Genomic DNA, 14,165 nt, shown 5'->3' with positions numbered 1-14,165 from the left:
CATAACGCGGCGCTCCCAATAGACATTCATTGGCGGTACCATGGAGCTATAAAATGCCGGGCGGTACACTGGCGAGGAGGCTAGAGGCCGTTTTTTTTATGGAGGAGATTCTCGCGTGTGCTGAATAAACTGCTTTTGTGAGGAAACATCTCATCACTTAATGAATTGACCGCCCGTCCGCTAATCTTCAACCTGTTTTACAATAAATAACCCCTTTGGAATGAATTATGTGAGAAGTTTATTACGATAAAATTGCTGTTTTATAAAAGAAGACACGGGCAATTTTGCAACAGGTAGGTCTCAGTTTACGGCTCTCCCCATTCATTCGTGAGGTATCCGCAAACGGTGACGTACTGTCGTAACACGTTAGGACCGTTGCCATTGCGCTCCATCTTATAATAGAGCCGCGGAGGTACTGAACAATTAAAAGAATCTCTGGCGAATAATGTACATTTCTTATCTTTTAATTAAACAGACAGATTTCGATTTTGGAATTCAGAAACATGGTCAGGCAGGTTTTCATTTTAATGCATTGAACAGTCTGTATGAATATAGAAGACGGATGCCGTCAGGTAATAATAATAAAAAAAAAGAGGTAATTCTGATTTTTTTATTTCACAATTGCGACTTTATAACTCACAATTACGAGAAAAAAGTTGTAATTCCGATAAATAAACTCGCAATTACGTGATAAAAACTCTATTTTTCTCAATTTCAACTTTATATTTCGCAATTGCAAGATTTAAAGGCGCAATTGTGAGTATTTATCACGTAATTTCGACATTATCTCGATGTGGCAATCTTACAAATACATCATTAGCACAGTTAAGTTAAAGAGTATATAACCATATTATACGGGGAAAAAAACATTTGACTTCAAACAGTCAATGTTTGTTCTAGCTCTAGAATAAAGCCAGCATACGCCCAGATGCGCTTTCATTGCCCCGCGTGCGTAAGGAACCGTCTGAAAACACCCACTGCCCTAACATTTTGGGAAAGTATGACATGCAGTAAGTCAGTATATCCACTGGCAGCCTAGTACAGCCTTCAGTGTCTTAAATTGACTAATCCTTTTTTTTTATTATTATTTAATTTTTATTTTTTTTTACTCTTGATTTATTAAAGTCATAAAAACCAAACATGAAAGCCACAATGAAAATACACAATCAAATGTTCATTAGCTAATACATTTTTAAAAATCTTAATAAATTAACAGTCCTAAAATATATACAGTGCCGATTTATTTTTAGCATCACAGAAAGTGTATATGAAAATGTATCTGGTTTTAAACCTTTTTGAATAAAATCTATGCAATCGTGTTCGAGCACTTCTGTCTGTGCACGCGTACCGTATCGATGATTCGATGCATCGATTCTTCTCGTCTGTGAGCTGATCGATTGAACGCTTCTCTGCTGCTGATCACGAACAGCACGATTAACCTCTGCATCTGCACTGAAGGTAAGATCAGCTGCTTAAAGTCGTTAATTATGCTCGTACTCTGTCCGTGCATCATTCTATGTATATAACTCTTAATAAATCAAGTAAAATATGCCTTTGTGTCGCGACCATTGTTGTTTCCTATGTAGTGGTGGTCAACATTCCCAACAAAACACCACATCCACAATAGAAGATGTTTTGGTTGTAAATACACATTTATATCAGTTCGTGCCTTTTGGTGATTATGATTATGTACAGTGGATATATTTCAGCGGGGACAACCAGTGTGTGTGCTTGCATGCTTTTTGTTTAGCCAAAAAGTGTTTATTAATTTACACATTCACTACTAGGCCACATTGCTCACTTGCATCAATATTTAATGTTAGTTATGAAAGATAACCCCAACCATGGACATTTTGTGGGAATATAGTTTTTACTATTTGCTTGCAGGATATTATTATTGTTGCATGTTTCTCGCACAAATGCATTACACTGTTAATTCAGCATCCCAGCTCATCTTTCTGTTATAAGAACAGTTGTCACTTGTGTTTTTTGAGCGCTGTGTTTTGTATGTGAACGGTTCCCACCTCTGAGAGCGATTAGTTCAGCCTCATTGGATTGGCTGCCACTGCATGCAGCTCTTTTGATGCCACACAAGGGGCCCTTTATGCGCGAGCCTCCAGCTGGACGTGCTGCATGTGTGCTCTGATTGGATGAAACTTATGCTCACGAAAAAACGTCTTCAAGTAAAAAATAAAAGTCATGTTATGCTATTTCAAAGACAAGTGCTTCGGTAATAATGGCCACGTTGATAAAAAGTTTTATTCATGTAAAAAAGCATGTGTATGGAATGTAGATCAATTACATTTTCAGTGGCCCCCAAAGTTATTTGAACAATTAAAGGGATAGTTCACCTAAAACTGAAACATGTCTCATCATTTACTCACCCTCATGCCATCCCAGATATGTATGACTTCCTTTCTTCTGCTGAACTGAACTCTATACTCAAATGTAGATTTTTAGAAGAATTTCTCAGCTCTTTTGTTCAATACAATGCAAGTGAATGCATGCCAAAATTTTGAAGCTCCAAAAAAGCACATAAGGCAGCATAAAAGTAATTCATAAGACTCCAGTGGTTTAATCCATGACTTCAGAAGTGATATGATAAGTGTGGGTGAGAAACAGATCAATATTTAAGTCCTTTTTTACTATATATTCTCCTCCCTGCTCAGTCAATCTCCACATTAACTTTCACATTCTTCTGTTTTTGGTGATTCACATTCTTCGTGCATATCGCCCCCTATTGGGCAGGGAGAATAATTTATAGTAAAAAATGACTTAAATATTGATCTGTTTCTATCACATCACTTCTGAAGTGGATTATGGATTAAAACACTGGAGTTTTATGGATTAATTTTATGGTGCCTTTATGTGCTTTTTGGAGCGTCAACATTTTCTTGCATTCTATGGACCTACAGAGCTGAGATATTCTTCAAAAAAATAATAATTTGTGTTCTGCAGAAGAAAGGAAGTCATACACATCTGGATAGGGTTGGGAACTGAGAACCGGTTCTGAACAAATACCGGAATCGTATGATCTGCGTGACTTTTGGTTCCTTTAACAGTTCTCCTGCATGCAATTTTTTTGCTGACGTGGCTGGAACACCATCCTGAAATAATCTGACAGTGTTTCCAGCAGAACATCTCTGCAGCAGCGCTGCCCTCTACTGACTCTACAGCGTGAAACACAGCTCTACCATAGCCCTTTTCTACCGAAATGGCGATGGTTCCCGTGCTGAGCCTGTGCTCGGCTGGTTCACGACCGAGGCAATCTAGAGCCTATTGCAAACCGGCTGCACTTTTCCACTGAGCTTGAGAACCGAAAGGTGACGTAACGGGTTACGTGGCTATGTGGTAATTTTGCGTGACTACGACAGACTACCTCACCTGCCCAAAACAAACACGGCACGTTGTAATGTTTTGCTGCATTCAAGTCCTCCTGGGAAGTTCGTATGTACGAGGTCAGAGATCGTAGATACGATGCGATGTGCGTTCAAGTGATTTTAGTTGGAAAGAATGGACCCGTTTTGTAATTTCATATTTCATTCTCTCTTTTTCACAGACTTCATAAGACAGGAAACTTTTTTTAGGATCAATGCAACAAAATGAAGAGCATAGGCGCACATAAGGTGTGTAATTAATTAAATATTTATGTATTTTAGCATTCTTCTGGAATGTAGCGTCATCGGAAATTTTGTTTTGTTGCACAAGCCTGTCGCTTCATAAACCTGCTAATAAGGTTTATTGTTATTCATCATTAAAAGTACAAGAAAAGCATACAAATAAACTGCACAGTCAAAATCCGCAATGCAAACGGAATCATTACCAATAACAATTTACTTCCGCCATGATTCTATAATCGATACACCCCCAACTCAGAAAGTCGGTGCTAAAAGAAAATCCAGAGTTTCCCACTCGTAATTACAACTTTGTGGTGGCGTTCATGTGCTCTTAACTTGTAAATATGATCATTCCGACATGACTTGAACACACCATTTGTGTTCATCTTTTTTTACTCTTGTTTTTTAAGACATATTTAAACATACAGAGAAATGCAATCCAAGGTTATTACACCGCTTAACAAGAGTGCCAGAGACGATGTCTATGCTCAAGATGACAGGTAACATAATTATATTACTTTGTATGAACTTTTTAATGCAGCTTAACTTGCTAAGTACTATAAACAGTGGAATTGTTATTAACATTGGTGTAGCAGATGGTTATATTTGGGGTTTTGTCATAGCATATAATATTATGTTTACTTCATGATTGAGAATCCCACCGTTTTACCTTAATAGATAGCCGCAATCTCCCTAAATATGTAGGTAGTCCCCTTACAGAACAAAACAATGCACAGCATAATATAAGAAGTGTGAAAAGAAAGCTAACAAAGTTGGCAAATGTAATAACGAGATCAGCTACATAGGACCGATTAAATTGTCTGATATTAAGTAAAGAAGTTCTCTTTGCTGCAGGCGGTAGCTACTGTTGTTTGGTAAAAAAGAAAATCCTGGTGACGAATCATTATGATAGGCGCACCCAGATGTAATCGGTTCCTGCATTCCTGCACCTGCATCTAGCCCTTTTCCACCGACATGGTTTGAGTGCAGATTCCTGGGCCGGTGTGAATTCTTGAACTGTTCCGTGTGTTTCCACTGCAGAAAAGGCGGTTCTGGGGCCGAAAACTGGTTCGACACCGGCCCCAAAAGCTTGCTGGTCTCCACGCAGGAACTAATTACGGCAGGGTGCGGAGGGTGGGATAATGTTTCATCACCAAAAGTTTCCCAAACAACAACAGTTGCTACCATCTGCAATAAAGAGTACTACTTCACTCTATAAAAACAATAAAAAACCCACAAAATTATCCGACATCAAAAGCGTTCAGGTAACTCGGACGAAACGAGTGCTACACTTGCGATATGGTATTTACGAAGATCCAAGATAAACTAAAGAGATCGCAAATGGGGGGGAAATCGTCTACGAGAAGATCCAACACAAAATGATGCATGCCGGCTTCAATCAGACAATTGATCAAATCATAAATAAATTGAAAAACACTTAAGGGAGTGCAGGGACCGTAAGAAGGACCTAAACAAAAGCGACAGTAGACGGAGCAATAATGTTTTGGACTCGGACACGACCAGCCTGCTAACTAACCAGGACATTTTTGTAAAAATTTATTTTATTATTATATTTTATCCCCTTTTCTCCCCAATTTGGAATGCCCAATTCCCACTACTACTCCTCATGGTGGCGCAGTTACTCTCCTCAGTCTGGGTGGTGGAGGTACAAGTCTCAGTTTCCTCCGCTTCTGAGACAGTCAATCCGCGCATCTTATCATGTGGCTCATTGTGCAGAGACTCACAGCATGTGGAGGCTCATGCTACTCTCCGCAATCCACACACAACTTACCACGCGCCCCATTGAGAGCGAGAACCACTAATTGCAACCACGAGGAGTTTACCCCATGTGACTCTAACCTCCCTAGCAACCGGGCCAATTTGGTTGCTTAGGAGACCTGGCTGGAGTCACTCAGCACACCCTGGTTTGAACTTGCGACTGCAGGGGTGGTAGTCAGCATCAATACTCACTGAGCTACCCAGACCCCCGCATCTAAACAGGACATTAAATTCAGCCAGTCACGCTCGAGATGAAAACAGAATCGCCAGTGTCCTCTGCTGCTGAAGTTATTATGTTTGCCAACTTTGTTAGCTTTGTCCTCTTATTTTGTGCATTGTTTTGTTCTGTAAAGGGATTTTTGACCAGCTACTCACTAAGTTTGGAAGATCGCAGCTATCTTTTAAGTAAAACGGTGGGATTCTCAACCAATAATATTATATGCAATGGCAAAAATCAAAATAAAACCATCTGCTACACCAATGTTAATAATGATTCCACTGTTACAGTTTACAGAATTTGGCAAGTTAAGCCATAGTTCATACAAAATAATGTAATTAATTACATTACCTGGCGTCTTTAGCATAGATGTCGTCTCTGACAATCTTGTTAAGCAATGTAATAACGATTGCATTATTCCGTATATTTAAATATGTCCTCAAAAACAAGAGTAAAAGCTGTAAACAAACACTGTTGTGACGTCACCATTTGGTTCTGAAGTCAGTGGAAAAGCGTGGCCGGCTTACGAAAGGCTCCAGAACTAGCGGAGCACAGGCTCGGCACGCGAACTATCGCCATTTCGGTGGAAAAGGCTGAGACCAGCAAGCTTTTGGGGCTGGCGCGGAACCAACTTTTCCATCCCGGAACTGCCTTTTCTGCAGTGGAAACGTGTGTACCAGTTCGAGAATTCGCACCGGCCTAGGAACCCACCCCTGAACCAAGTCGGTCGAAAAGGGCTACCAGTGTATTTGATTCACGATCTCGAGCCAGCTCTTTTGAATCTACAGCGCGAAACATATGCACTTCCAGTATAGTTTGATTCCCGAAAGAATCGTTCTAATGAGCCGGTTCTTTTGAAACATACAGTGCTTCCATTTATAGTCCAGTATACAAGTAATCTTTATACTGATGTGCAAGTTATGAATGTCCAACTCGAAATTAAAAAAGAACTGTTGAAATCTCACAAGCCTGAAGTACAACATTAGGCTACAAACAACACAGTCTAAACTGTCTCTGGAACTGTTAATGTTTATTTAATGATGACCTGCATCTCTATTAAATCAAGCAGTGTAGTTAATGACTGGTTATTCATATGACAATGTATAATTAAAGATACACAATATTTGTTGTAATAAGTGGAATTTTATAAAATAATAAATGAATTCATGAAATATGCCATCACATTTCATGTTGGTGTAGATTAGTTTATTTAAAATAGAGTAAGGATCTATTATTGGATTGTATTTATGTCTCAAAGTCTGCAAACACACCTTTTACAAGAACTGTATTAAATATATTTCTGATTTGATATATCTGCTCTGTAGAAATCTGAAATGATCTCATCATTTGGTAACGGACAGCAGAGGGTAGTAAATGCAAAAACTATTGCATTTCTCATTTTCAAACAATTCTTTTTTAAAAAGGTACTAAAAGATTTACTGGAATTGTTACTGGAACCGTTAAGGAACCGGAATCGTTAAATTCCTTACGATTCCCATCCCTACATCTGGGATGGCATGATGGTGAGTAAATGATGAGAGAATTATCATTTTTGGTGAACTGTCCCTTTAAATACATAGTAGTTCAAGAAACATAATACAGTGTGGGACCAATCTTTTTACTCCAAGTTATTCAATTGATTATACTGTAGTTAACCTCAGTTTTTTTATTTATGCATTAAATCTTAAACTCCGTTTGTCTGGCTTCTCTTCTTTTGTCAGCATGATATCATCATGTCATTTTCAGTCTTACTTAGGATCAGACCTCACTATTCCACAGAAACTAAACAGAAGTCATTGATAACCTAACACATCAGCAGCATCTGAGTCTGCGGCCTATTAACCCACATTCATATCAGCTGCTCGGCACAAGCAGGATACACAAATGTGACACTCCCAGATATGAAATTCAAGTTCAGTGTGCATCAGTACAGATAATCTAGTTCCTTTAAAAGCCAAAGTAGTCTGTTTTATGTAGAATGCTTTATTATGACATTTAATATTTTGTATTTTTGCTGCATTCCTATGCAAACTCATACGTGCATTTGTCAAACTGTATTGTTTGTGTTGCTGTGGTCAGGTGCAGTAGAGAGTGCCATGCAGGAAAGAGAGGAGAGGGAGTGAGGCGATGGGCTGCACCTCAGCCAAGCAGTTGTCATCTGTACCCAGTGATGAAGAGGGCCGGGGAAAGGCCTACAGTAATGGAGATGCCTTCTCTGGTCAGTATCTCAGCTGTACTTCCACATACCTTCAGGTCAAATGCGTCAGTATTCTTCTGGGTAGTTGACAACATTTCAAGCAGTGAAGCAGTGTGAAATATCAAACCACATCCACTAAAACTATTTTAAGGGTCATTCTGTGTCAACTCAGATGTCCTCCACTCAAAACCATATGATATTTTTTTTGCTGGTGAAAACTAAAAATAAATGATAATTAAAGCCAAAATATGAAATGCCACTGATCAATATTTACTGAGTAATCATTACTTTGTAGATGGGGTCAAAATTACAAATTTCGCCCTATGATTTTGGAGCAAACTGCAAGTAAAAAAAAAAAAAAAACACTAGAAAGGTGACAGCATCATGATTTTATTTTTACACCAAGATAGGTTTCAGAAAAATCAAGTGACTTCAGCGCAGCTTGTTACAATATGTACCAATGGTGTGAGTCCATAAATGGAAAGAAACTCTTTTTTTTTTGTTTGTTTTTTTTTTTTTGTGTGTGTTGTTTTTCCAAAGTTGGAGTGCCTATAAATCTAGAAGTATTAAAGTTATCTTAACCTCATGTGACCCCGCATCCTTCTGCGTGGACTGTGTGTTTTGTCTTCAATATATGCTATGCATAATTTAATTTCATTTAAACTGACTGATCTCAGTTCAGAAGAATCTGGGCTGTCAGTAAAGGGTTAAACTTTTGACGCACCGAGTCATGTGACAAAACAATATGGCGCTGATCACAGTGAAGTTTGTCTTTGAGAGAAACGGCAACATAAATACATCTGGTAAGAAACCTCATTAAGTTTTTACACTGAAACCTGTTTGAGTCAAAACAGTAACATCTAGTTTAATCGTTTCATCCGATATGCCATTTTAAAAATTTGACCAATTTATCTCGAAACGGCACACTGATAAACACAATGACCACTAAAGTGGATCATAGAGCTATTTTCCCCTTAGAAATCCCATATTTACTGTGTATTATCACATTGAGAATCAACAGGTTCATCCAATAGCTGAAAAATGTTGCTTTCAGAGGCTTTATATGGAGTTAGGATGAAAATAAGGTGCATTTCGAACTGTTCTGAGACCAGTGCAGACAGATAGCACACTGGAGGTTAAGTCATTCACTAAAAAGGGAGCAAGGGAGCATCCTCAGCCAAGTGCGTTCACTCCTAACATCCAACCAAATGTTCAGATGATGCAGATGATGTTTGTACCACTTAACATGGTTGGCAGATATGGGACAATGATAATCAGTACTTAGCTTCAGAATTTTATTTTAACATGGTTGGCAGTGATGCTGGCCGTTACTTTGAATCAGAATTGATTATGCTAATTTCTGATTGGTAAAATGCTTCAGCACTGGCTGTCATTTGTTCGTTTGACAGTGCAAAGAGAGAACATTGAGATTTTGTTGCCAAAGTAGAAAAAATATTGTAACATAAAAGTCAAATAATTTTTATTTGTATAGTTTTTATATTTGTGCTTTTCAAAAAAATTGGTTCCAAAGCAGCTTTACAGAAAATCAGCTGTAATGTCTGTAACGTCTTAAAAACATGAATAACCAATACTCCTGGAAACATAATAAACACTTTGATAAAAAATGATTGTATTATTTAATATTTCACAACTTAGTCCTGCTATATGTATGTATGCGTGTATGTATATGTATATATATATGTATATATATTGCATGTTAATTAGGGACTATTTGTTAGAAATCAAAAAAGGAAATGGAAAATGCACACAGCAGTCACACTTGGGTCTCAGGAGGATAATATTCTTTTAAATTCTGGTTCAATTTCTGGTTCATTCTGGTTTCCTTTTTGTATCGTAATTTTTTTAAGGCTCTATATGGTTAAATCCCAGAGACATGGGGGTCTCAGTGTTGCTCCATCTAATATTTTTTACATTTTACACATATTCAATGGTCGAAAACCAAATGTGGATGTCACATGGTATGAAGCTACTTTTTCTTGTCCAATAAAATAAAGGTCTGAAGTAGAAAAAATGTTTAACTGGAAACGTACATCTATTTATTCACATAAAAACAATGTCAAACATTCGATTTTCGAGAGTCTGAAAATACACTTATTAAAGGCGTAGTTACCCAAAAATTATAATTCTCTCATTATTTATTCAGCCTAATGTCATCTTAAACTCATGTGACTTTCACTCTTCTGCAAACACAAATAAAGACATTTTGATGGAGACATTAGGTGTTTTGTCCATTTTGTCCACAATGCAAGTCAATGGGGTCCAACACTTTCAAGTGCTAAAAAAGCACACAAAGGCATCATAAAAGTAATCCATACAACTCTAGTGGTTTAATCAATGTCTTCTGAAGCAATACAAATGGTTCTGGGTGAAAAACAGATCAAAATGTAACTCCTTTTTGACTAAACCTTGCCATTTGCAGTCTTCTTGGAGATCATGATTTGAAGCTCGATTACACTAGTTGGAATGTATTGAGGGAAAAAAAAGCATTTTTCTTTCCTATTGGTGCAAGGAATAAATAGCTGTTTAGCTGACGCTTTTATCTGAAGTGACTTATTACAGGGACAATTATGTAGGGCAGTGGTGGCTCAGTGGTTAAGGCTCTGGGTTACTGATCAGAAGGTTGGGGGTTCAAGCCCCAGCACCGCCAAGATGCCACTGTTGGGCCCTTGAGCAAGGCCCTTGACCCTATTTGCTCCAGGGGCACCACATCATGGCTGACCCTGCACTCTGACCCCAGCCTAGCTGGGATATGTGAAAAAAAAGAATTTCACTGTATATGTGCAAATGTGTGATAAAAAATTATTATTATATCACTGCAGAAACGTGGGGTTAAGTGTTTTTGGTCACAATGGCGATAGCTCATGGCTTATTATTGTGGGGCTCAAACCAGCAACCTTAAGTAACGTAGCTTACTCTCTGTTTGTTATAGATGAGTACAAACTGAAAGGAGTTGAGAAGGTGAAGTACATGCATGGAGAAGAGGAGCGCAAGAACACACGCAACCAAGAGAATTTGGTAAAGATTGATGCACACTCCCAGTGTAATGCATTTTCTATGTACATTCAGAATATTTCTTTTCTTTTTTTTCTATATATGCATTTCAGGAAAAGAGCACAACTTTGCACAAGGCCATGCATAAAGATGCCACCGGAAGTATTAATAAGATAAGGTGAGTGTGTGTTTGGTTTCTGCTCTTGAGTACCAGAATTATATAAGGAGAGAAGTTATGAGAAGATGATGAATGTTTACTAAATCTTGACTGTCCTTCAGTATCCACTCTTCAGAGAGCCAGCAGGAGTTCTTTAGGATGCTGGATGAGAAGATTGAAAAGGTGGGTGAAGTGCATTTGGGATGGGAATGAAAGAAATGTAACAATTCTGATTCCACTTCTGAAACAATTCCATTAACAATTCTTTTAGTACTTTTGAGAACATATTTTAATGTCTTTTAACAAATCTGTTCTGATTGTATATCTTTAACTTCACATATGTACTGCCAATTGACAGTACACTGTCTCACAAGCTTTAAGGATACTTTACACAGTAAAGGCTAGGGTATACTTGATTTATCCATGTGCTGTTTTGTCTCACGTAAAAGTATACTCTTCTGATCGCTAGCCGATACGGATGCGTTCAACGCATGCACACTACGACTGCTAATAAAATATCAGCAAGTGATGGAAGACCAGATGGTAATTCATAATAAAGTCATTTTTAAAGTAATTTTAATAGTAGCATGGTGGAATTTAATTACCATTGAAGCTCAAGAATGTAATATTATGAGCGAGAACTCGTAAAATCAAAAACTGCAAACTTGCATTCGCGTTTTGATACAGTTTGAGAAATATAGAAACAGTTTTCTGCACGAGTGACATGAGCAAAGAGCCTAAATCTAACTGTGCATGTTTTCAAGCACATTTTTTACTATGTGAAATTCAGACTAACCGCTGTTAAAAAGGAACTGACTGCATTTACTGGAAAAGATGACTTGAAATTAAAGGATTTAAATCATAACAGGCATATCATGCGGTAAATTAAGCGAGCAAGGGGCGAATGTTCAGTTAGACTGAAGTAAAAAAAATCACATTAAATCTGACCTGGCTGTTCAGACTGAAGGCACATCGGAAAAAATCCGATACGTATCCGATTTATTTCCAGATATGAAAGTGGCCCAGACTGGATTTGAAAATGTCAGATTCAAAGTGCTTTTAGCTGTTCACATTGTCATAAAATGTATAGATCTGTGTCACATAAGTGAAAAAATCAGTTTTTGCCACATTCAGCAGTGGTGTGAACGTAACCTTTTAGTACAGCCAACAGCAGTGTCTATTATTGTAAAAATATCACAGTTACTATGCAAAATCGTGATTCATTTTAGTAAGCGTGATGATGTGTAATTTGAAAAACCCTTTATTTTGGCGCATTCACAATGTTGTGTCTTTTCCTATTCAGTGCAGTTTAGCATGTTGCGGCAGTCCAAACTAGAATTCAAATGGGTCGCATCAGTGTTGTGGTCTGCGCCACAATATCGAGGGAAGCCCAGTTGACATGCCAGTGCTCCAGAGATACAGTAGGTTCCAGCAGAGCAGATCATTGGCGCAAGAGGTTCTGTGGTTTCTGGCACTGCACACTTGCGTGAAAACCAGACTTTAAACGCATCATGTTTTCAGATGAGAAGCATATTTAGTGTGTATAAAGTGCCGAACGCGAGATGAATATCATTAAATTTGCCTCTGCGGCCCGTGGTTTCGCTTAGGCTTCGGGAAAATTTCAGTAGAGGAAGAACCCTGGCATTGTTCTTTCCCTGCTGTCCCCTATCCAAACAGACCTGCAACCCACAAGTTGAGAAACACTGGGCCAGTAATTCATTCAGGAATTGGAGTTCACCGGTAGCGTTTTATGTTGAACGCTGTAGATGAAATACAAAATGGCTCAGTAGGGTCATTAGTTGAGGAAACTACTCTGGACAAGATCTAGATTCAATAGCGGGACAGCGCTGCAGTTGAAATGCACTATTTAAGGATGGTTTTCTGCAGAAAACGGCACATTGATGAACCCTTAACGATACCAAAAGTCATGAAAATTATAAAGTTCTGATTTTTTTTTTTTTTAAATGGAACCGTTCTGAGAACCGGTTCTTGGTTCCCAACACCACTGTTTATTCATTCCTGTTTGCAAAGGTACCTTTTCCTTATTTTTACTTTCACTTCTACAGGGACGAGACTACTGCTCGGAGGACGAGGATATGACATAGCATGCTGAGATTTGGGCCAACCGCAGCCAATCCTGCCCTAATGTTCTTTAAGACTCCTTTCCATGCCCCCTCACCCAATAAATGCTAATTATTAAGGGTTAATAGCAGGGTTGAAAGTCACTTGCAAACCCTGTTATTGCCTCAGTTTACATACTACACACTTCTCCCAGATGTCTTACCGGTCAGTGTTTGAGACTCTTGAGGACTAGTATTTATGAGGTAGGAGGGCATGGAAAGGCCATGTTTAAGAAACTGGATTTTTCCCAAGTTTGGAATGGGATGCCATTTTCAGACTGTTCCTTAATCCCTTGCCTTACACTACCCATAAGCCTTCTCCTTCTCATAGACTACACATAACGGAGAGTCCTGGATTTCGCATGGAATTTTAAAGATGGACAACTTTTGGACACTACATACTTAAAGACAGCACATGAACCATCAGGAATGTGGTGGACACGAAGCGGAGACAACATGTCCTCTCTGTCTAGGTCATGCTGTTAAGACAAAAATGAAAGCAAATGGACAAACACAAGACCATTTCTAGCATTCCAGTGTGTGTGTTGTTGATTTTTGTACTATGTAAGCAAAGTATTTTTCACCCACAAATGTATTATGTCTTTTTTTTTTTTTTTTTTGACATTTTCTTTTATGTGTTGCAATGCTCAGGACAGTGGTGCTGTATGTATCGTCACTAGATTTGTTGTTAGATGAGTGCAGCACAGTTCCTTCAGTGCTGGTCTTGAGGTTTAAAGGGACAGTGCAACTAAAAATAAAAATTCTGTCATTTATTTGGAACACAAAAGGAGGTATTCAGTAACCATTCGCACTGTAAGGAACAAAGGTCACTTTTGTGTTTCAAGGAAAAAAGTCATACAGGTTTGGAACAAGTGAGTAAATGATGAAACAACATTCATTTTTGGTTGAACTATCCCTTTAAATACGGCTGAATGACAGATAAATCTCAGCATCTAGCAGAGTCGTGTTTAGAGACACCAGTTATAGTATCTAAAGGTCATATCGTTTTCAAATCCTCATTTTGTTTTATTAAACAGGTTGATATCACAAGTTAGCTTGACATTTA

The 14,165-nt window shown here is 38.3% G+C and overlaps 1 protein-coding gene across 2 annotated transcripts; it reads left to right on the top strand.

The window, feature by feature from the left end:
* Positions 1 to 1,322: 1,322 nt before the first annotated feature.
* On the top strand, positions 1,323 to 14,113 carry LOC127441676 (uncharacterized protein C1orf21 homolog). 2 transcript variants are annotated; one of them, XM_051699328.1, is made up of 7 exons: positions 1,350 to 1,458; positions 7,038 to 7,136; positions 7,693 to 7,831; positions 10,761 to 10,846; positions 10,936 to 11,000; positions 11,102 to 11,162; positions 13,046 to 14,113. In XM_051699328.1, exons 3-7 carry the CDS (start codon positions 7,741 to 7,743, stop codon positions 13,082 to 13,084), a joined length of 342 nt encoding a protein of 113 aa, XP_051555288.1. In that variant the 5' UTR covers positions 1,350 to 1,458; positions 7,038 to 7,136; positions 7,693 to 7,740; the 3' UTR covers positions 13,085 to 14,113. The 2 variants fall into 2 exon arrangements, with proteins under 2 accessions (XP_051555289.1, XP_051555288.1); XM_051699329.1 differs by lacking the exon at positions 7,038 to 7,136 and having other exon boundaries at positions 1,323 to 1,458.
* Positions 14,114 to 14,165: the final 52 nt, after the last annotated feature.

Source organism: Myxocyprinus asiaticus, chromosome 5 (genome assembly GCF_019703515.2).
Source record: "Myxocyprinus asiaticus isolate MX2 ecotype Aquarium Trade chromosome 5, UBuf_Myxa_2, whole genome shotgun sequence".
Taxonomy (NCBI): domain Eukaryota; kingdom Metazoa; phylum Chordata; class Actinopteri; order Cypriniformes; family Catostomidae; genus Myxocyprinus; species Myxocyprinus asiaticus.
Note: the sequence above shows the minus strand (reverse complement) of the source record. Positions and strands in the feature narration are given on the sequence as shown.